This window comes from Paralichthys olivaceus, chromosome 16 (assembly GCF_024713975.1).
Source record: "Paralichthys olivaceus isolate ysfri-2021 chromosome 16, ASM2471397v2, whole genome shotgun sequence".
NCBI lineage: Eukaryota > Metazoa > Chordata > Actinopteri > Pleuronectiformes > Paralichthyidae > Paralichthys > Paralichthys olivaceus.
In genome coordinates, this window is record NC_091108.1 from 7017003 (window position 1) to 7041758 (window position 24756).

Here is a 24756-nt window from a genome sequence, read left to right on the forward strand (position 1 = left end):
CAAGAACAATTTGCTGTTTTGTGAAAAGTTATGATGCAAACAATGCTGATTTCCTTGCAGAGCATTCACTGCTGACAGTTTGGGACCAGGCAGCGCTCCCTGCAAAGAAGAAAGAATATGTGAAAAGTATAGGAAAATAAAAGAGAGAAAGACAGATAGCGTCACACTGCAAGATGGAAGAGAAAATAAAAACTAAAGAAGCCGCCTGTAACCCTCAGGGTGGTATATAGAATTTTGGCTCAGAGTTGGTGCAGACTCAGACACCAGTAACAGGCTTATAAAGGTTGTCATGACAACAGGAAACACGGTTGCCAAAAATTGCGGATATTACAGCTCCGGATAACCTTGGTCTGCAGGTGACATTCCTGTGTAACCTGAGAAAAAAAGCAGGCACATTAACAGCCACACATTAAGAAGACAACACCATCATACAATCTTTAACATCAGATTTATTGATTGTATAGAAAAAGTAGGTTTGTTATGACATAATGCATTCTATATAAGATATAACATTTTCAACATTCAATGTACAAAAAAGACCCATAGCTAGAGATACAGTAAATTTTTAAAAACGCCCAAAGGCCTGAAAGTTGCGTCTGCTCTCTGCAGCAGACGAACAAAACCAAAAAATTTGTATTTTAAGTAGCGTTTGGAGTACTTGAACACCTGAGGCGTGCTCGACGAGTGGAACGGCTTCAAAAATCAAATGTCCATCAAGAAACATCAAGCACCCCTCTGGTTCCTCTTATTCTGGAGTAACAGGAAATGTTTAAAAAGGGATTTTTGCTCAGGTTTCTGTTTCTTACATAATCCATGTTACTGTTTATACACCGTGGCCATGTCTGTCTCGCTACATCCTTCATTTCCTCCATCCAGTGTCACTCATCTCGTACTTTCTTTGTTTAACTGACCTCGTAAATGTTTTCCAGTAATTTATCACAGGAGCCTCGATGAAGCTCGGGACACCTCACCCATTTTATTCAACTCAGTCTGTGTGAAACAGATGGACAGTGTTATACAGTGGGAGGATTGACAGAAGTGGGTATTTGGGTGTTGTGAGGTTGGAAGCATCAAACAAATTTCTATTTTAGAAATTTAAGGTTTCTGTTATGGCCACCACTTATAATTATTTCAAAGACAATCTGAGTAGTATAGAAAATTCAACACGATTTTAAGTGATCAAAACATGGCACCATTGTTGGTTCATTCACCCACAACTGACCTAAAATCCAAAAGTGAATTAACAGAAACTGCAGGTGTTAAAATCAGACTTCAGAATAGGGCAATTTGTAGTTTTTACTATCAGCACTGCACATAACTAAGTTTTAAGGCAAACGATGGATGTTTCTTCTTCACCCACATTTTCTCTTTGTTAATATCACAGTTTTTCTTGGTTGTTTAATGTGTTTTAGAAGCTGTCTGTTTTTAAATGTGTCACTGAACTGTGGAGCACGTCATTTCGCTCGTTGATTCTCATTATGGAAACTGGCTTTAGCAAATATTTTCTAATACTCAAGTGAGTTTCATGTCAGTCCAAGTTCATAGAATGCAAATCATGAGATGTTTAAGGGATCCAGGGTTACCTGGAGTAGCTCCTCCCACTCTGCACCTCTAAGAGACACTATTGAGTGTCATTATGGGAAATTTCCTTTTGGAATTTTACCAGTTGTGACTAAAGGTCCGATTATCCTGGCTACTGCTGCTCAAATTTAGATTTTACTATTTTCTTTTTTTCTGTCAAGTCATTACTTAGAAATGGAATTATAACATGAATCGCTGGGGTCCCCCTTTAACACTGTAAAATCAAATCAAAGCAATAGCTGTGACTATATCTGTTGTGTGCTGATAATACCGTTTTCAAATGAAAAGGTGAATTTGAGAAATTTGAAGAAATCGATTTGGACATAAAGTAAAAAAGAAAAAATGACTGGGTTAAAAACCAAATTCAAACCAAACCTCATCACAAACAATGATATAAAGCAGGAGATGAATAAAACAAGAATATTGCACAGGGTGAGCTGTAAACAGCAAAGAGAGGAGATACTGCATTGACCTCTCCATGTGTAGTCTGTCTGCCGAGGACACTGAAACTCACCAGGAGAGCATACTGCACTCTGACACAAAGAAGAAGGAAAGACAGAAAAGAGGGAGGGTGAATTGGGAGTGGGAGAAAGTGAAGGAAAGGACAATGATAAAAGGGGGAGCGACATAAGGGCTTGAGTACAGAGAGAGAGAATACATAAAATGAAGACACAGTAAGTGGCACTGATTCAGAGACACAAAGAGGAGCCCTGTCGATATCTATTGAGAGAGGAAGAAGAGCTCCAGTGAGACGCAGCAGAGTCTGGAGTGGATTCACCTCAAAGCACAACACTGTGCTGTTGACACACAGAGTCTGGACTGGCAGAGGAAGAAGGAGAACGCAATGACAGAGGAGATGATGCAGAGAAAAACAGAAATGAGTGTGAATCCATGTGTGAATGCTGAAGAGAGATCCAATCATTCCTTACATATAAGCATCACAGATATTAGGCTGAAACAAATATATGATCACATCAGTATCATCCGTCTTAAAACGCACATTTATACACATTGTCCTTTAGTGATACAGAATTACCCCTAAAATAATGACCTGCGAAAAACAACCTTCAGTGCCTCTTTGTGTCATTTCCGAAGGCATCAGTTTGGTGTTCAGGCGGCAACAGTAGAGATGAGAAGAAACAAACAACAAAAAGGATAAGAGCAACGCGTCAAAGTATAAAACAGTCAAAGGCTTCGATACGACGATGGAGGAAATCAGTTTCGTTTGTTCATTTTTTAGTCAAACGGAAGAGAGTCACATTTTTTTAAAATTCAGTAGAAAAAGTGTAAGTTTGATTCATTTAGCTCATCACGTCTTTAATCTGACAGCGTGATGAAATAGACTAAAATAAAGAACTGACGACTGAAGATGATAAAATCTGAAGTAGAAATAGGGACGTCAGTCAAACGGCTCAAACGATAAACTCCAATTACTGCTTTAAAATTCACAATTTCCACCAGCGGAAGACTAGGACCTTATAATTTCCTCTGTCCGGATATGATTCTCTTTTTTTCTTAACGATTAAAAGAAAAAATATAGTAGAGAGAGAAAATGGCATAGTAATAGTATTGATAATATGATTTGCAATGATTAAAAGAAAATCTGACTTCCAGGTTACATCACAGGCTAAAACAAAAAAGAAAGTTGATTATATCTCAGTTAATCTCGTCTGTGGAGCCGGTGTAAAATCTACAAGAGCCACCATGATTTTTTCCTGTAGAACATGAGTCATCATGACTATATCCTGACAGCTCATTTCTGATATTAGCACCCATATGTGTTTAGGAAAAATGGAAAAATGTACATCACAACCAAGTTAAATCTGCACTCAAACAAATACAGACCATGTCCACATGGCGGCCATTTACCTGGGACTTCATGCTCAGGGTGGGAAGCGTTCGGATACAGAATCATGTTGTATTGCTGTGATCCATGATGAAACCATATAAACACACACATTTTCAAACTGTAGGAATACGGGACCATATTACATTTAATGTTAGCGTTCAACTATTTCCTTGCCATGACAGCCGTCTTTACTCTGAAATGAAGCACTTCATGGCCACATTTATTTAAGACTGTGGGAAAATGAACAGTATTTGACGTTAACCGTTGTTGTGTCTTTTCAGGTGACCTCAGAAATATTCCGGAGGAGTCAGTCATTTCACGTTTTGCTCACTGGAACAAAACACAGTTTGTTGCATTCTGGATCTTTGTTCTGGATGGAGGATTTAGCATTTAGAGTTTGATTCCAGTCCATTTTACAATGAAGTTAGCCGGGAAGTGGTTTAATGCAAACATAAGCTATTGATGGCTAATGAACAAACAACAATGTCGTTTAACCTTGAAACATGGTCCCATGTCCCACTTTACAGTTACTGATCAGTTAGAGGGCAATGTAATGAAAACAGTTTTTCAGATTCTCTGTGTTAATATCTCGTATAAACCTGGATCACAGCGGCTCAACATTATTCTGCCCACGACAGCATTTGAGCTTCCCACCTTGAGCGTGCAGGCATCAGAGAAAAATGGCCACTGTGTGAATACAGGCTTTTGATGTCCTGTATCTTTTAATGCAGAAATGACTTAAATAAAGCTGAAAATATCATCAGTATGGACTACAGGGGTTAAAATCTTAACTGAGCTGTCAGTTTATATTTCTGCCCTGGTCCTACATTTTATTTCAAAATGCATTCCCATGGTAGTTCCACCATGTTGCCTTCAGACCCAAGAGAAAACTTTCTGCATCTTCAATGTATTTGCTTTTGTTGCAAAAGTTCTAATAAGTCAGAGTCGGTTTCCAAAGTTTGAGTTCATATATAAAAAAAAGAACAATGAGAACAAAAAGAGAGTTCTCGGGTGTTTGTCGCTGATGACGAACACGTTGTATCAGCTCCAGTTCTGAGTCTTCTGCTGTGGATGCAGGCACAATACACATTCAATAATTGATAGTGGAGGGTAAGATTGAGTTATTAGATCCAAACAGGACACTCCCTGATGAAAAATGTCAATATGAAATTGACACATGTCGAGTGAGCGTCAGCCGATACCTCTGATATGCAAACCGTCATGATGCAGTTCCACTGATCAACACTGCACGTCGTTACGTCGTGTTAATGTTTCAGCTTCCTCCAGTGGCAATCCTCGCTCCTCTGTCCGTGAATTCTTAGTAAGGTTTATTTTCCTGATATTTCCCAACCATCAGGCAGCACATTGTGTGTCCTTCAATTTCTGATTTATTTCCATGTTAACAGCCTGATTTTCAATCATTGGTTTATATCACCTCAATCAATATATTCCAAGAAGTCCCTCAGGATGCTGTCCATCATCTCCAGAATACGACATGAAAGTTATCAAAGCGCGCCACGATAGTACTGTCTCATCTTTTGATCACCCAACCACAGCTCCTGTCAGTGACCTCCGTTGATATGCCATTGGATGCTCTCCAGTTTACAAAAAGGATTGTTGACAGAAAGACATTGAGTTTGATGCCAACCTCCAGTCTGCCACAGATACTTTGGTCCACTCTTCTGAAGTCACTGATTGGTAAATGTAGGAGGTGTAGAAGCCACTGGCTGCTTGAAAAAAAACATCGAGAAGAGCCTGAGTCCTGGAAACAGACACGACAAGCTGAAATCTCAAAAAACAGACAGAGGTTAAGGAGAGATCAAGAGACTGTGATGTGCTTCTGACAACGCTTCCTTCAAACTCTCCAGTTTTCTCTTCACGTCCCTCGTTTAATCTCTCCTCTTTCCACCTTCTCCCTCCAGTTAAATTGCATCACCCCCTCATCTTCCTCCATCTCTCTCTCTCTCTAGCCCTTGATAGGCCGAGGCGGTGGCTTGCCGATCTCCACGGAGATGTTTGTGTAGAGTGGAAACCGCTTGACCTGAACCACTCGGTAGGTCAGCGAGCTGATGCCATCCTTCTTCATTGTGTTCTTTGTGTTCTGGATTTTATTGAATCTAACAGAGAGAAAGAGAGAGAAAACTTTTGATTAGTTAAAAACATAACAGTGCTAGAAATTCCAACATTGTATTGAGCTTTAAACAACATCTGATACAGTAGATAAGTTGTTTCCATCCTTTTTGGAAAGTGACGCCTGAAAACCTTTGATTTTTTTGTATATTTCTACCTGTTCTGGACAGTTTTCTTTTTTTTCTCTTGTGTTTTTACCTCTTTGCATCCGAAATAAGTCATAAGAGTTACTCAATAGAGGACGCAATTACGAAAAAACAAAATGATGTCAATACTTTTGTAAATTATACTTTAGAGGAAATAAGTGATAAAGTGCTCTAAAATAATCACAAACACTCTAAACTTATTTTACAGCATTGACATTAACATAAAATCACCATTCTGCTAAATTGTTTTAGCTGAGTTGTAGTGATATTCTTTTGCGATGCTCCTCATGACCAACAGGTGGTGCTATGGCATCATACTAGGACCCAGTGAAGGGCTCATCCATCATGTCTGCCTCGGTTTGTTTGAGTTATGCTGGTGTATCCTTCCCCATTGGCTGAGCTTCAGCAGTTACATCAGAGTCTGCTCTGGTTTCAGTGATTTCATATTAAAGATGGAAAAATAATTCACACACTATCAGACGGTAACACACTGAACTGTGTGTGGTGCAAACTCTGACAGATTCATAACACAAACCCTCCCTCCACCCTCACAATAATAGTAATAATAGGAAGATTGGAAATGAGGCCAGAGTGTGTTGGTGTCTCCAGTGTGTGTACAACGCTCTCGTCTTAAAGAGCGCTTTTTATGTCTGAGAACAGCCGAGGAGCTCACGTGTGCAGACGCCGGCACCGTGCCCGTTCACTTTTCAAAAGAAAATGGTGATGGACTCCAACATGAGACGTCGTCTTAATGATATGCGTGGACGTAAAACTGGAGTTGACACTTCAGTCCGACATGGACCACTGAGTCTACAAGTCCTTGTCAGAAGTGACTAGTGAACATCTCCCCCCCCTGTCTGCATCGCCTCCTTCTTCTGTCGCTCTCAAATCGAATCAAAAAGAGCTTTAGTGGCTTCAATGGAAGCTGGAAAAATGTCTTATAATACAAGAAGATATAAATAGAATTACGTGTTCTGACGTCCACTAAGGAATGGTGCTTCGATCTACGTGGGAAGGGAGTGAGTTTAAGAGGCAGAGTGCAAACGAGAGGAGGGGAAGGAGAGGAGAAACATCAGCTGGTTTAACTGAAATGACGGCTGGATGACAGGGAGGAAAAAATGGAGGACAGATAGGCAGAGAGATAAATATAAATCAGAGAGAGAGAGTGACAGATGGAGAGAGCGAGATATACTGATATTAAAAATAAAGTGAATCAGAACGGAGGGAGAGAGAAAATTCTTTGGATCAATCTATAACAGCGGAGATTAGAAGGAATAAACTAATCCCCATATAAATATAGAGAGACTCAAACACATGTGCACTTCTGTATGTGTGGCATCATTTCAAACCATCAGCTTTCTCATTTCAGTTTTATTTTAGAGTTAGAGGACAAGACAAAGGCAGCCCTCCTTGTATATTCATTAGTCTGATTTCCTAACTGGGCTAAGTAAAGCTCTATTTTAATTCCACTGACTGTCTCGCAGGAAAACATTTCTGGTTTAGGATCTGAACAATAGCTTGTCAAGCCAGTGTCTGGGGGTTATTTTTGCCCCAGTGGCATATATTTACATCACTGTTGTAGAGAAACATCTCAGGGGATATGTTTGACATTCTAGGAAATACGCTCATTGGCTTCAAATGTTAGGTGAAAAGATTGATATATCTGTAATAGTTAGTGTGGCTCTATCCAAAGAAAAAGGAATCAACCTGAGATTATAAAAGTCTCTGAAAAAGACAAAAATAGGATTCTTGGCTTGGAAGATTCATGGTAACCAGATGTTGTTACGCATGGACACGACACCAGGCTAGCTGTTTCCCCTTATTTTCAGTCTTGATGCTAAGCTAAGCTATTCTCTTTGATCTAGCTTCATATCCAGCATGAGAGCGATATATTTTCATCTAATGCTTGGAAAGAAAGCAATTAAGCCTAAAAATGTGTTATTGTTAAGTTTCAAGTTGTTTTGGCTAAAGCCATCATCACTACCATCTGACATCAGGCGCATCACCAAAGAGAAGCAAATCCAGTGTCAATAAAAAAACACAATTAAAAACAATATTCAAAATAGCAAATATTTAAATTAAAAGCAGTAATAAAATCAGATGAGGACAGAGACAAACACAGAAATTGTAATATAATATTTGTTTTCAATAATTTAGTATGGCCCAGAAAGGATGTTGTAAAAATTGGAATGGCCCTTGATAGATTCCACATAAGACAGTCTAACACACACACACACACACACACACACACACACACACACACACACACACACACACACACACACACACACACACACACACACACACTCCCAAGATGGTAAAATATGAATGGAATATTGAACAGTGTTATGTGCTACTCATTCATCTGCAATGCACAAAGCCACGCTTGCTGGAGACAATATGTGTGTGTGTGTGTGTGCGTGTGCATGTGCGTGTGAGCTAACTGATACTCTCTGCTGGTAATGAATGTCTCGTTTCTCCTTCTGCCATCCAAGTATCTCATTTCTATGCCTAACCACCACCACAAAGAACTGAGAGAATGGACTCCTGTGTGAGAGTGTGTGCATATTTGAGCAAACGTGTGTTCATGCGTGTGCGTGTGGGCGAGACGGTAAACATTAATCAAACAGTCGAGACGACGCTTCCCTTAAACGCTGGACATTACGCAGGTACTCCAGAAAAACTCTCCCAAAAGGCTCAATCATTAATCTGAATCAAAACAGAGAGGTAACTGCACCTGAAGACTAAGTGCACAGACAGATGCTCGGCTTATCTGTGTAATTGAATGACAGACCTCTGCGTGCACAACCTTAGGGCTTTTAAGATATTTCTGAAAGACAAATTGATGTTATAGGTTGTTGGTGTGGAAGTGAACGTGACGTTTCCAGGTTCATTGGACCAAATGAGAGCCAGAATTTATGACTCTACACGTATCTCGTCTGTCATAGTGATCATCTTAAAAGATGAAAATATCATACATATAAATATATATATAGCATCCAGGCAAAACACAGACCTTTGTGTAAAGCTCCTTCAGGAAAAGAAAGTGGTTAAAATTGATTTTCTAGTTGAAATGCAACTTTTCAGGAATATGGAAATCATAATAAAAACTAAAAAGGTCCTGGAAGAGATATAAACAAACATTTTCCTCCATACACCTCACTTTATATTTATGATATATCTTCTGTAGCTACGACGATATTGATTAATCTGTGTGTCTGCCTCTGTGTCCAAATACTCGGCTCCAAACAGAAATATCTTGATATCTCTGCTGAATTTCCATTTTGTTCAGATGTTCACACTGATGAATCCCTCTAATTTCTCTGGCTTTTCCTCTGGTCCGTACATGAGGTTCACATTTGTGGGTTTGAGTAAAATATTTCAAGACCTATTGGGTTGATGGTAATAAATCTGGTACAGACCTTCCTGACCCTCAGAGGATGAACTGTAATCACTTTGATGAGTTACTAACTTTTAATCTGGTTTTATCCTCAGGTTCAAATTTCTATTTGTCCAATATTTTAGTTTTGAAGCTGTACTTTGTGTTTAGTGCTGATGGGAAGTCGCTTAATTAAGATAATGAAAGAAGTAAACACTATAAAAGCTCAACAGTTTCTTACAGGTTTGTCAGTGATCATACCAGATGGTTGATGGAATGAAAGATAATCAGTCTGCTGCAAATAAAAACTGCATTAAAAGAAATCTAAAATTTGTATTTTATCTTTAGGAGATAAAAAGTGATGAATAAAATTTCCGACCAGAAGAGAGATACGGCGAGAGCTCCAACACTGTGTGAACCCTGATGGTCATCCCTCCTTTAACAACTCCTGATTATTCAGAGCCACTGTGCTTTATTCAAGTCTAAATCCCACTTCCTCTCAAAAATATCCTTTAAGCTGAATTTTCCAAGACTGTATAATGAATGTCCAGAAGGGTTGTAGAAATGACGTTTGTGCCGACTAATAGGCCTGTTATTTTCTGCCCCTTGGTATGGTTATGAATAATGTATCGGCTTCAAATAAATAGTGTCCCTGTTGGTGTCACCTCTTATTGAGGAAGTCTGGTCCACAAACCAGGGAGGGAGAGCAGAGCACCGAGCGAGAGGAGGAGGAAAACGCTATCAAGCATGCACACACGCACGCAAGTGGTTGATTTATTGACTTTGATGAAGGCAACTAGACTAGTCTGACCTAGCAGGCTCCCATCTCTATGGTGTCCATTCAGCAGGCAATTACAGAGGGATCGTTGAATCTCTCTCTCTCTCTGTCTGTCTCTCTCTCTCACGCACAACAATGATGGATGACATATTCGGCAGGCCTGGTTATTTCAGACTTCTTCATATTGAAGTTACTGCGGCCATTTTACAGTATAGATTGTTAGTTTGAAAGTGAATCCACTTCTAGATGAAGGTCTGACGTGTTACTTATTTCAGCAGTAAAACATCTTAATGTCGCCAAAGTGTTATTTCTTCTCAGTTGATGTCGCAGGCTTGACCTTTGGCTAATTGTCAGTTCTCACAGACATCAGAAGTTGGTTTTATCTTTATTTGTTAGCTTGGTGAAGGGAATCAACATAGAAATTTCACAAAATACCAAAATAATAAACTGCCAATAAAAGGTATATACTGTACATGTGAGACCAGAGGGAGTGTTAGGTTTTCTCTATTAAAATGTGGTTTGTTCCAAACATTTTCATAAATAATTCATTGGCTGCTTATTAGTCATGAGCATTGGGGAAATATACTGTACCTCTGGATTTCTAAAAAGAAAGTGAAACATTTTCATTACTAAATGAAGTGGTTGTTTTTTTGTTGTTAATTAATAATAATCAAAAGACCTCAGTAGATTGAAACTTTTAATTCCTTTTTTAACTGCAAATCTGAAACTTCTTACCAGCTGATTTATCAGCCGAAACATTCAGGGGCTAGAAACGAAATTCACACCAAATATGTCACAATTCGTTTATCTGCATTAACTGCATGAGAAAAACTGTCACTCCGCTCTCACATGACTCCTGTTGCCAGCAATTTTTAATCATCTCATAAACCAATTTAGGAGCCACAGCTAAAACCATGAGGCGGTGCAGCCCTGTCAAAACACTGTGGCACAATAATTTCACAAGAAATCACACTAAAATAATATTGGAGGAGAGAACCGAGTTCACTATATCTTCATTGTGCCTCGGCTGCAGCAGCTATCGATTTTTGTGTTGAGAGGCATCGCTGCCCGGCCAATCCAGGCATGAAAACAGGGCCTTCTAGAGGAGAATTAACAGTGATAATCCATGTTTAAGCAGCTTAATATGAGGTGCTATACTCCTGGTGATAAATAGGTCTAGAAGGGCTCATCTCAGAATATTGGTTCTCATTCATCAAACCATAACACATTTATATGGGAAAGCATTTTCCCATATTTGTTTTAACAGCAATTCAAAGGGATGAAGCCAGAAGAGAAACATTTAAACCCCTCGGCTATATCTCTTTTCATTTTTGTTTTATTGGAAATGTTTTTGTAAAATCTTCAAATCTGTCACTGACCAGTAAAGGCCAAGTCGATGTCCGCAGAGGATAGTTTTTTATTTTGCTCCATTATTTGGTTCTTAGTTTATCTGACGGCCCCATCTGAGGATCCAACTGTTTCCACTGCACTGACTTTGCAGGAAACTTAGATTATACAGTCTGTTTTAGTGTTTGTGAATTTAAAGAACCAGAAATGTTTGAAATCTACAAATGTCATTTATTCAGCATATGTCCACACCTATAAGGTTTCTTGCATCTTAAAACATCCTGTTATGAGTCATTGTGTTTTATCAGTGAAGAAGAATGTCTCTCAAATCTGTAACCTGATGCAGAACCATCTGAGAAGGCTTTGTTAGAAACGAATAAGGGTAAAGGCTATTTCCAACCATTGTTGTTGCACACAAGACATGGTCCTTCCTTCATCGGATGCTGATTGGTCTGAAATGCTGTGGTTCAGAATAGACTCTCAATTGCAAAGAACCAAGCAGCATTGAAACTCTAATTTTAAATTACTGGGTTGTAAAAAAAATATAGAACAGGAGCAGCAGAACTAGCAGCCATAGTGTTTTTGTGGTAATGTGGATTACAATTGAGGTAAAAACATAGGAAAGACTTCTCGTTTAAGCGTCTCTGTTTAACCAGGGAAAATAAACAGAATTAAATCAGATACAATGGGGAATCGTGATTGTTATCATGTCTCACTGCTGGCCCTCTATTTTTTCTTCTGTGTGTTCTGAGCAGTAAATATAGCTAACACTAATTATCAGGACATGTTATTGATAGTGTGCCCTTTGCAGCACCACATTATCCCAATTCTCTCAAACAGATATGAAAAAGTTAGAGGCGTGCAGAGTGTGTAGCTGTGGAACATAAGCGGTGGGATCGATCTGAATGTAAAGCCGTAGAACGAGTTTGGACAGTGATGCAGTACCTCTGTGGGTTGGGCTCGTTGTGTTTGTCTCGCTCGTGTTTAATCATTCTGTAGCGGCCGATCCGAACGTCTGGCCTGGACACCTTCATCCCGTTCAGAGTGATCCTGCAACACATACAGAGACCATATCTATTAGAGGGAGAGAGCGGGAAACAAAGACAAAGAGGGAGATTATAAGATAAATTAGAAGTACCGCCCTGTGGTTGTACGCCTCCACCAACCAATGCAATGTTAGTCCCTCCATGTGTTCCTGACAAACTGCATTCACTTTAATATGAGGTCAATGTGACCTTTAACCTATGACCACTGGAATCAAACGATCTTTGAGTCCAAGTGGATTTGAAGACATTCCCTAAAGGCAGACTTGAGGTATCATGTTCAAGAGGCCAAAGACATGTTTTGTGAGGTCATTGTGACCTTTGACCATGAAAATCGAACCCAGATTATTGAAGCCTCTTAATAGCTGAACTTGGAACATATTATTTTTCCACATTACATTTTTATTAGCAGTTAAAGTTTGACTTGGTTCGTGCCAAAGCCATGACTTCACATAAAGAGAACCACAAAGAGAATATCTGATTAATTGATTCAACTGGTCGGCTCAGACCAAAGCCATTACTTCCCATAAAGACAGTAGCTGCAGTCAGCTGAGTCAGAACAACGAGTACTACACAGATTTTCAAGTTCAAGTAATTACTCTTTGACCCCAAACATGCTGACCTCCACAGTGTGCCTCCCCCCGTCCCTCTAACGTCCCTATGTTATAAAATTTTACCCACCGGTTCTACAGGGACGGAAAAATCTGAAGCACTGCAGGATAAAGATTAGAAACGACGAGGATACGAAAGAATTAATGTTGTGAGCATGTAGCATCCTAACAGGATGACAGGCTGCTGGTCATTGTACGCTCTGCTTTGCTCTACTATATTCTCTCTTGCTCTTTTGGCCTGAAACTGCATTTTACAGAGTATCTGCACTGCAATAGCAACTAAAGCCATAAATGTGTGAATATTGTTTAAACATAGATGTAAATCCAAACTTATTCCTTAGTTACTACAAGTAATTTTCAGACATGAAGATTCTGGATAATGTCCTGAAAATTGGGATTTCACATTCTCTTGAACATTTCTGGGTCAAACGTGTTCACACTGGCGAGACAATGCCTCGCTGGTGGTGGGGTCTGGGTACAGCAGGAGGCAGGACATGATGTAGAAATTCATTTGCGTTCTCACTCACAGCTCCTAAAGAAATTTCAGGAAATAGACATATCGCAAACAGTGTCACACACAAACAAATGGCCAGACAGCGATCCCTAAGCTTTTACTGTAAAACCTAAAAAGAAAGAACAACTGAGGCCCGACACTTTTATAACACCACGAGAAACAAATGGTTCAGGAGCTGTGAACTTTACGGACACCAGCTGAGAGAGAAGCCTGGGATTTACAGAGAGTTTCAGTTAAAACAAAGCATGAGACCTAGAGACACAGAGTGGTTGTGTTGTATCACTGCCAAGATGCAATACAAGGGCAAATCTGCACAGAGATTTGTATCTAATGCAACAACAAATGGAGAACGGGGCTAACACAAACAACAGATCTGTTCCACATAAAGCCTGGTTTAAACCCAGGGGTTGAGAGAGACATTGATATTCATACCTGCAATCATATTGAGGATTGTGTGTGTGTGTACGGAATGAACAATTCTCATTCGCCGCCCACAACGCTCCAATGCAGACTGTGTCTCAGAAAGCATCCATGCCTGATATTGCTCCTCAGCAACTCCTCATCCTTTCTACCGTTCAAATTCCTGCTCTTGCATAGGAACTCCTGACCCTCTTCTGCCTTATTTTCCATCCCCTCTTCTCCTCACACCTTACATTTCTTGTGTCCTTGCTTCCTTCTCTACCCTTTTTCTTTATTTCCCCCCTGTTCTCTCTCCCTTATTTTGTTTCCTCTCTCTTTTGTATAAGTGGGTTTTTAAGGCTAAAGCCACACGTTGCAGTATATTGAAGGTTCAGAGACTTGGCTAACAATCAGCTTTACACAACGTCAATATTTAAAGCCACATCTGGGAAATTGTTGTTTTTTTTTGCAAGAATATTGAACGAGAAGATCTCACGTCTGCGTTATTTTCCTCTGGGTACACTCACAGTCCAAAGACGAGCAGCATAGGTTAACTGGTGACTCAAACTGCCTATAAAGGTTAATGTGAGCATGTGTGGTTGTTTGAATCTTGTTTGTCGGCCCTGCGATAAGCTGGTGACCCGTCCAGGCTGTACCCCACCTCTCACCCATCGTTAGCTGGGATTGGTTCCAGCTCCCCTGCCACCCTCAAAGGATAAGTGGTACAGATAATGGATGGATGGATGCGAAGAGTAATTAATGGGTTTTAGAGGTGAGGGTGTAAATACTTTTGAACTTTAGACAGAGCCACCATACGCCAGCTGTTTCCTCCTGCCGCTAGTGTTTATGTTAAACTAGGCTGTGTAGTTTACTGCTGCACTGTCCTTTCCTTTCCTTTCTCCCTCTGTTGATTTTCATCCCCCCTTCCTTCTCAGCCCATCTCTTCTTGTTTTCCTTCCCAGCATCCTATTTTCTGTTCCCTCCTGCTACAAGCTTTTCTCTTCATGGCTTGCTCACTTCACCTTCCTTCTCTTCCTGTCCTCTCAAAAGCACAGTAACCCGTGAGAGATGCAAAACTCAAACTCCAATAAAACAACCCTCCTGTAAATACATTCACTGAGAAACTAAGTAACAAATCTTCTTCCTATCTCTCTTTGCTGACTTGACGCGATTGCATAGATGACTGCCTTTGTCTGTGTGTGTGTGTGTGTGCATTCTCATGAGCATGCATGCCTTTTGCATAATTTATAGATTTATTATGGTGCAAATAATGTGAGAGTGTGCAGGACTCCACTTCCTGAGCTTTTCATTGAGCTTATACATTACATTATGTACAGTGCTGCATCTTTAAAATTATCTTCCTTGTGCCCACTGCCCTGCAGAGAGTGAGGATAGAAATAGGACTCGATCACTCTTCTTCCAAATCGGTATAAATTTGTGAAGACAAATTAGTGGTTGGTTGTGTTTGGACTTTTTAAGGAACACTTAATGTTTTACAGCTTCGGATAATATGTAATAAGACTACTTGTCTAAAAAGTAAGATATCAACAAGTGTCCTCATCAACAAGTTTTCAGCGTCACATACAGCAAATATTACATCAGAGCCAAACATCAACATCAAATAATTTTGGTGGTGGCAGTGATTCTGACAGACACTGTAACAGATTGCGATAATATATCTTAACTGTGGTCTGTGAGTGACTTCTTAATTGGTAATGTGCAGTTGTGCGTTTAGATCTAATATATCACTAAATGTAAATGTGAAGTGTGCAGACGGTGAAGAAAATTACAGATCTGCGGAGGACGCAATTTATGAAGCTTCACAAAAGTGAGAGCGCACAGGCACTTGAAGTTTGAGATTTCTCTTCAAGAAAAACTGAGAATGATTAAAAAATTAATATCAACACACGAAATGAATGTGTGTTGTGAACACTTCAATGTTTTGGTTCAGTCTCTCATCAAACTTTTCATGAGCAGCAGCAAACAAGCAAAAAGAAAAAAAGAAATTAGACTAAAATTCATCAGACGGACAGAAACATGACCAGAACAAATTAAGGTTAATGCAGGTTTAAACCATGAGGCCCAACACGTTCACCAAATGTATCATCTGTTCATGTGTTGGCATAATTAGAAGCAGTAGAACTCATCGTGCTTGTGGGATGTGGGAAATGTTCAAGCTTTGGAGGCGACAGTTAACTGGGCTGTGAGATATTGTACGTTGTCAAACGTGGGCAACAACAAAATAAAAATAATCCTTAAGAGAAAACAGAAGCCGTGTTTTTGCAACTCAAAGATAGGTTGGTCAGAGTGTGTTTGCCTGAGGATAATATTACCAGTGCCTCTTTGAAATCTGTACCTTTTGTTTCATCCTTGTATTTCTACTTTTTAACTTCTCTTGCAGCGTTCAAAAAATGCTGGTCTGAGACACCTTAAAAAAAAGGGACACCAGAACACAGAGCAAAATTCCCACTCAGGATTGTGTAGTAGGGTTTGTGTGGTTTCAGATGAAATGTATGAAAACGTGTGTGAAAGAAACATCCACTTCAGCTGTGACCTTGCAGGGTTGTGTGTAAGTGTGGACGCATGCGTGTGTTGTAATGTGCCGTGTAGAAACTAATCAAGTAGCTTCTCCTCCTCCTTGTAGACAGCAGAGAATTGTGCCCTTGACCAAAACAAAACTTCAGCTGGAGCAGAAACGTGCACACACACACACACACACACACAGACACACACACAAACACACGCACGAACACGAACACACGAACACATAGTCCAACATCACATCGGTGGAGTGATAATTTCTCACTGCTGTGACAGCGGCAGGCAGTAACATAGCGTGACAGCATAGTGTGATTATTATGTAACGGACAGGACGCTGAGGACATAGTGAAGAAGCAGGATGGGATTCTAGTGTCTCCTGTGTGATGAACACTATCCTGAGCCGGAACATTCGACAGCCACCTCCACAGAAACACAGTGGGTGGGTGGCGGCTATAAAACTCCCCACTGTCGGGGGTCCTCTGTGCGCTTTTTTGGGGAGTCAAGTGAAAATGAATGGGAGCTATGAAGGAGAAAATAAAATGGAAAACACTGTGTCTTTTCAAAGACTGGATCAGTGTTAAATAAGAATATTTCTGCCACGGTAAGAGTAAAGCAACAGCCTCTGACTGTAATATATTTATAAAACTAGGTTGTACGCCTCCGTTAACCAGTCAACTTAAACCCATGTCTGTCCAGACTGCATATAAAGATGCTTCTCCACTTCCTCTACCGTCTTGTGCATTTGGAGCCAAAGTTAGCACAGTAGCGATTGGGGGATGGAGCCACAGTACTGAGGTAATTTTAAGTTTGGTCACTGTCCTATCCACTAACATGGAGGAGGTGGGACTAATGGAATGTAATAATAAACAACACAGAGTGTGATGCCTGAGTTATGGCTAAACATGTGGTTTGTGAGGTCACAGTGACCTTGACCTTTAACCATCTGAGTCTTGAGTTGACGTTTGTGTGAGAACAGACGTCTCTACATATACAGACTGAGGGACAATCCCAAAACAAAAACAGACTCTAAAGGAATTTAATCAAAAGTAACCTGCGTATTTTGGTGTAATTGAATTTCTACAGTTTCTGTCTTTTGTTACACAACAGGTTCACAGGATAAAGTGTACTTACACTGTTCCTCACGTTAAAAGCATCAAACACAAGAGGCCTTATATTGTGCAGGAGTCACACAAAAACTCTGTATTTTCCAGGACTGAAATTTATACAGTAAACATTTTAGATAAGACATTTTTATCATGCTTGAGCTGTTACCCTGATTATTAAAGGCTCCATATAGGGATAGTGTGGAGTGAATCAATTCAATAGTGTGGACTGCTTTTCTAACAGCAGCAGAGAGAAGAAGAGAAAACAGTCCAGCACGTCTCTCTCCTGCATGATAATATGATCTACCATGAAAACCTTCATTTGCAGCCTAAGGCAAAGAAGGACTGCATGTGTTTGTGTGCATTCTGGGTAAGTGGTCCGAACACACACACATACACACAGAGGATCTACTTGATTGAATTAATCAGGAATTTCTCAGGCTCTCCTCTCGTGTTCCCACCAGTGGAGTTAATTGCATTAGAGCAATGGAGTGAAGGAGAATTGGGAGTTAAGTCTGACATCCAGCCTCGGTTCCCTCTCCAGAAATGAGATGGGAGAGGTAGAAGAGGAGGAGGAGGAGGAGGAGGAGGTGGTGTGGGTTGGAGCACAGCAGAGAGAAAGTAAGAGAAAAGTGACGCATGTGGGAGTGAATATGAGAAAGAAGGAAAGATTTGAAACCTTTTGCTTGTTGTCTTTTTTACACAAACTGAAAGATTGAACACTTTCCAAGCAGAGTTATTTACTGATGTTGTTGCCAGTCAAAATACATGAAATGAAATTATATGTCTGAGATCTGAGCAGGAAATTCAGATTGATTATTTCTAAATTAGCCTGAAAAGCTATTCAAATCAAATCAATGTGATATTAGAAAAGTAAAGAGACTCAGAGGAGAAACAGGGGGGAAATACTTTGGAAGGGAGTATAAATTTAAGACCTAAGCTTATGGTCTCTTGCACAAACATGCTGTATTTTATGGTCGCTGTAATGCCAGCCAATTTTCTGCAAGCTACTCCTCATGATTCCTGGAACATTAGCTGCAAATTGCAAGAATATTTCCAAGAAAGGACAAAGCAGCTTGGTACTCTGTTGGTGTTATGAGCAAAATGAAGAATGTGTTAGTACAGCTCCAGCTACGAGCCAAGCAGCTTATTGTTTTTCAAGTTTTGAATAAAGAAAAAATAAGAGATGTTTGGATAAGTGAACAACAGGGGGTAAAATCCGATAGCTTCCGGAAAAAGACATGAAAACAGAAGAAATCTTTCTTTCTAAATCACAAATGTTGGCTGCTGAAGCCACGACTGTTGGGATTGCATGTCACTTGAAATCCCTTATACGTAACACAATATCCGGAGCAATGTCATGAAAGAATGAATATAACATTTTGCATAATTTCCTTTGAGTTAAACCATTAACAGAATACAAAGAGAGAGAGAGGGACAGCGGTATGGCAGTGATGCACCTTGATGTTGGTTGCCAACTGCCAATAAATCAAACACAGAAGAAGAAGAGGCATCAACCTGGTATTACAGTACGCCCAGGAAGGGTGCATCAACACCTTAGATGGCGGTAATGCACCCTGACGAAGACGAAGAAGAAGAGGCAGCAATTATCAATATTCTTAATATGATGTGAGAAAAATTTAAGGGGTTGTGAGACAATGTAACTACTCTAATCAGTTTCAATTTCTATATGAAAACTGGAAAATTAAATTTTTTATTTCTATTTTTCCATAACTGATAAACGCTGATATTTCAAAGGACACGTTATGAGTCTCATTGTTCTCATTGTTATAATCTGATAGAATTCCTTCATCTGGTGTGGGGGACAAAAATAGGCCTGTTTGTTATATTCATTAGTAAAATAAGCAACTCTGGGCTTTCTGGAAGAGACATCTAAAAACTACAAGTTTGGCTGACTTTCACGAAGGCTTGGCAAAGTGTTAAGTCATCAATATCTTGTGAGGATATTGGGACAACATGGGAACACGTGCCGTCCTTGTGGCCGCGTGTGTACATGATGCTGGCTCAGGCTGTTGAAAGCCACTGCTGGGTGGTTTAGTGGGAGGAGGAGGGAGTGGAAAGAAGGGAGTGTGCATTGAAGGCCAGTCTGCCGGGGAAGCCCTGGGGGGAGGTGCGGCCTCTACCCAAGGCTACTGTGTGTTCAGGGAGGTGAGAATGTAGAAGAAGAAAACCCTTCCCGTCTCCTCTACTCTCGCTTTAATATCATTTTAGATCTAGACGGGGAATGGGTCATGGGTAAGTGGCAGTGGGAGTCATCTAAGTGGAATGTGTCCTCTCCACCGCATGCTTGGGCAGCGGGAACAGCTCGTTCCCTTGGGCGGACAGTAAGCTAGCAGGACCCATTTCAGGCAGTGGCCATGTCATGGTCTGTGGCATCAAAACCAGCACAAAAAGGGAAATCGCTGGAGGGAAGCATGAGTGGGAAGCATGAGTGGGAAACAGGCTGAGGCACGGAAGGTTGCAGGGTTGGAGGAGAGGGGGAGCAGGTGCTGGAGTAGAGTATGAAAGTGTGATTGAGTCATGGAGAGCTTATCGAAAACGTCATCAGATGGAGGTTCAGGGAGACTTGGACTGGACACCAGGCTGATGGACACTAGGCTGCTCGCAGGGTTCAAACCTGTGACCCTGGTGCCTTCTAACAACAGAGGGCAGATTTCACGGGTGCCAAACACTGTGATCTCCACCGCTGCTCTTTTATCTCTCTGCTCCTGTTCCCTTCTCTTCTAGTCATTTCACTGGGTCCTGAGAGATTGAGCCGACCCGCCTGTAAGTTCACTCAGCTGGAGACTCTACGCTCCCCTCTACTCACTGCTGAGGCTGAATGGCCAGAACACTTTCAGCTTCAGATCACACAAGATTGAGGCCTCAGAGCGAACTAGCATGTGACTAAGGAGCATAATAATAATTCTGCAAGTGATTACCCATAAAGCAAAGTACTGGACCAGATGATGGTTCTATTCAGGAGGTAAAGAGATGATAAAACCTCACAATCGATCCTGAAGGGGAAATTAACGTCCATCAAATTTTATGGTGGTCCATCAAACAGTTGGTGAGAATGAACCACAAATATCAACTTCATGGAACTACATGAAACATCACGACTTCACACAAGTCATTAGAATTCATCGTCTGGGAAACAGAATCATTGATTTGAGCGTTGGTCAATTAACAATGTCAATAATAATAATAATACTTATAATAAGTTGTTTGCTTGTGCCACAGCTAATGCACGAATAAACCAAACCCTTACAAAGAAATGTATCAAAGTTTACGCCATTTGCAGAGTGACATCGTCGCTAATCTTTAAATTGTATGAGCACTGAGATATTTATAGGCGACAATACACTCGTAAAATAAGATCAGTTGAGCTTAAAATACTTCAATAGAAGGTAAATACCACAAAGAAACGTATCTATTCAAAGAAATATTTAACATCAAATTCACATAATACATTCACATTAGCAGGAGGAATTGGAAAGTGTCTCCTTTGAGATCTACAGCTTCTGTCTGAGGATGAATTTTGAAAGTTACGGTAAATTTGAATAACAGAATTCAACGTCTGAGGAATTTTTTTAATGCAGGGATTTTAATGATGTTCCTGCGTGTCACTTCATATTTCATGGCAGTCGGAGAGCAGGAAATATCTTGAGGGAAATATACAGCATCTAATGGCCGAGCGCAGCCATCACCCAATGAAAAGTTTGAGGTTTAACTTTATCTGTCATCCTTAGGCACACACGCACGCACGCACACACACACACACACACACACACACACACACACACACACACACACACAGATCTTTTTTATCATATCTTGCTTAACAATTCTCAAAAACACCAATTTTCAAAGATTATTTTTCCCGTATTGTACTGTTTAACTTTTCTTATAATGCTATTACACTGAGAGGAGCTTCACAGTGTGAGAGTGACAGCGGGACACACACACAAAAGCAGATAGTGAAGAAAAGAGATACAATACAAAGATGGAGGTCGCATTAGGTGAAAGGGAACTATTGTCAGAAATTTAATGTAGAATAATCCTCATGATGTTTTCACTAGTTCGTTTCATTTAAATTGTATGAATTGTAGTTTTCTTAACACCAGAAAAGGCCCTTTATATTCAAATACTTTATATTTACATCAAGGGGACGTTTTATGACAATTAAAGGTTACCACAGGTTCCTTTTCATGTTTGTAAGGAGAGGGTGAGGTGAGGGGTGTTCAGCTGCAACATGCAATTTCAACACTAGATGCCACTAAATTCTACACACTGTACCTTTAAAAGTCAGACAATAAGTTCACCAGATAATTAAACAATTCTCAGTGCAGACAAACATTGGAGAAGACGATAAAGAAAACTAATGGCCCTGAAATGCATTTGGGGCGTTCTGAAGTCATCTTTCCGTCTTCCTGTCATGCAGACGATATTCTCCCAGGTCTGATGCTGGCACACGTCCACAGTAATATCATTAGTGAAGTCGAGCGAGTCATTCAAAGCCGACTCAAACGCTTCAAATGGTTAATTTATTTGGGAGTCATTCTCCTTCTCTGAACAATTATACTAAATCAACCACCCCATGAAGAACATCAGAGTCACTTACAGTTCAGGGACCTGATTTCACCACGTTTCACAGAGTAAACAGACTAATAATGTGCATATTTGTGTGAATAGGTGTGTGTGTGTGTGTGTGTGTGTGTGTGTTTTCCAGGTTTATCATCCAACACAACCCTGACAGAATGTATTATATTTAATATTCTGTGAGCTGTATTCACTAGAAAATGCTGCTCTTGACAAGTATTTCATTTTAGTTTTGGTTCTTCAAACTTTACCACCTTTATGAAAATATCAGTTAGCTCCAGTTTCCACTCTTACCTGTTGTAAATGTCATCGTCCTCCCCTCCCCAGCCCCAGTACTCGTTGGGGAAGCCGTTGATCTTCAGAAACTGTTTTTTACTGAGGCCTGAAACTCCTCCAAAGTAGCCTGCGTAGGGCAGCCTGCAGGAGGGGAGGAAGGAGGGATGGGATGGATGAGGGACGGAGGGTGAGAGGGGAGATGAGTTATAAGGGAGCAGATGAGGACAGATTATAATAAATATTTTTTAATTATAACTGATTAAAGAAACAGCAGTTTTCTTTTCTCAATTAATGTTACCTTTGATCGCAATTGATTAAATACCATGAGCGTTTCTGTTTTGTTTGTTTTTTGTACATTATCTCTATACCTACGACAAGCTACCTGACTGTTAAAACAGTTTCCATTCCTCCTGAGGTCTCAATATACACATTAGCCTGTGTCATACAATTCAGAGAAGACAGACACACACCAGCTTTTCCTCCATTGTGCATTATGTAGCTGGAAGCTTGGTTTCTATTGGACACAGCACAGACCATCGAAAGTAATGGTTTGAGGGCACAGCAGTGCCTTTGTCACGTTTTATTTAAAAGGGCTTTAAAGTGAAAAAACAAACTAGAAAACCTCTTGAAATTTCTCTTTCCAGGTCGTGTTGCCAAGAAAAACATTAGTCTCAACACATCAAATGACGTCATCATAACTTCATCAATAAATAAAACTGTTAAACTTTAATGAGTCTTTAATGACTCACGTTTAAATCAATTTAAGTACATAAGTGCCCCTTAATGAATAAGTTGAGAAAACAAATCAAGCGAGAGTTTTGAGAGGAGAATTAACTGATAATAAGAGAACATAAAAACATAAGAACAGAAATACAGAAAGGAAGGAAAACTAAAATTAATATGAGGGAAGAGAGATGGTGATAAAGAATACTAAACTCATGGGGGAGGGTCAGTGTCCTCTTAGTGAAAGTATCAACCATATTATGTACATTATAATATGTATGTATAATTTGTATTCTTCCCTCAACAGTCGTGAGGCTAGTGGAGCCGGATGGACGTCAGCTGGGACATCTAGTGTGCCGCCTGGAGACAAACCTGAGGGGGGTTTATGGATGTGTGTGTGTGTTGTGTACAATATGTGTTGTCAATGTATGGCAGCTTCCTGACAGGAAGAAATTAATGAGACCGTATGTTTCTGCACAACTTTTTCTTGCAACAATATGGTGAGGTGTTTGTTTATGTATATGAATGTGTGTGTGTGTGTGTGTGTGTGTGTGTGTGTGTGTGTGTGTGTGGACAAATTGAAAAAGAAAGGGCTGTTTGAGAAAGAAGAAAGAAGCAGAAGAAGAGGAAGAGTCTGCTGCAGGGGGGTGACGCACATTCAACGGTATTGACTCATGTAAACAACCATCGATTTATGTGACTAATTCCTCCATAGTTTATGTTTTAACGTCACTCACATATATACATTAAGCTGAGTCCCAAGATAATCTAACATCTGTTCAAAATGATTTTAACAACATGATAATATAATATAATCTTATACATTGCATGAGGTCCTGTGATCGACTATTGTGTTTTGAAGGAGCTGTGATCATGTGACCTGAGTTTCGCCGCCAATTTTAAACATTCATTCTCATTTAGAAGCAGCCAGAGTTTTGTTCCTGAAAAGTTTACGGCTGCATGGAGCCTCCACTGAATATTTCAACAGCTCTTTTTTTCCTTCAGGCATAGTTGCCGACTTTTTCCTTTAGTCTGGGAGTTTTCTAAAAAACCAGGAAGGTCGAACCAAAAACAGGCTGCTTCAGACGACTCTAACCTTGGGAACCAATTCTCTATAATGATCTGATTTTTACATCAGCAATTAACCACAGTCAATGTTGTGACCTTCCACGTCATGTTCTCAGTCTTTACTGCTTAATCGCAAATAAGAACTACAACGTCGCTAAACACCTGGTTCTGTATTTGTTGCCAGATAGCATTAGCTTATTGAGCACTTTATCAGCGAGCCGCTGTGACCCTGCGAGGGTTTTCAGTGGCATAACTCTTGAAGAGTGACAGCTCTCAGACGGGCGGGTCACATTCAATGGCCATGTTTGGGCCGTAAATCAATGCTTCCAGTGCTTTTAGAAAATTGAGGGCAGGTGTGGCGCTACAAACTTCAACAGGGGGAATAGTAAACTGCAACATGCATTAAAGGTCATCATATACTGGAGATGAAGCTTTGTGATGTGCAGGGCCTGAAAAGCTGTCTATGCCTTCAGAGGTTTTGCAGCACTGAATCAAAGTAATATATATATATAATACATAATATAAAATATATTCTAATTGTTTCTGAGGGCTAAAAAAAAAAAAGTTAAAAAGAAATGGTTGACTGTGCTATTGTATACAATATATCTTTTATATTTGATTATTCTATGTATTCTTTTACAAATTGATTATTTTAAAAGTTACCAG

At 40.0% G+C, this 24756-nt stretch overlaps 1 protein-coding gene across 1 annotated transcript in view; it reads right to left on the reverse strand.

Annotated features, from left to right (window-relative positions):
• Positions 1 to 431: 431 nt before the first annotated feature.
• The window catches only part of b4galt2 (UDP-Gal:betaGlcNAc beta 1,4- galactosyltransferase, polypeptide 2), a 117297-nt gene continuing 92972 nt past the window's right edge, over positions 432 to 24756 (reverse strand). The window contains exons 6-8 of the mRNA XM_069511324.1: positions 22318 to 22440; positions 12156 to 12260; positions 432 to 5547 (exon numbers count right to left, since the gene is read on the reverse strand). Coding sequence (XP_069367425.1) covers positions 5397 to 5547; positions 12156 to 12260; positions 22318 to 22440 — 379 coding nt within the window. The 3' untranslated portion in view covers positions 432 to 5396. The remainder of the gene's footprint in view (positions 5548 to 12155; positions 12261 to 22317; positions 22441 to 24756) is intronic.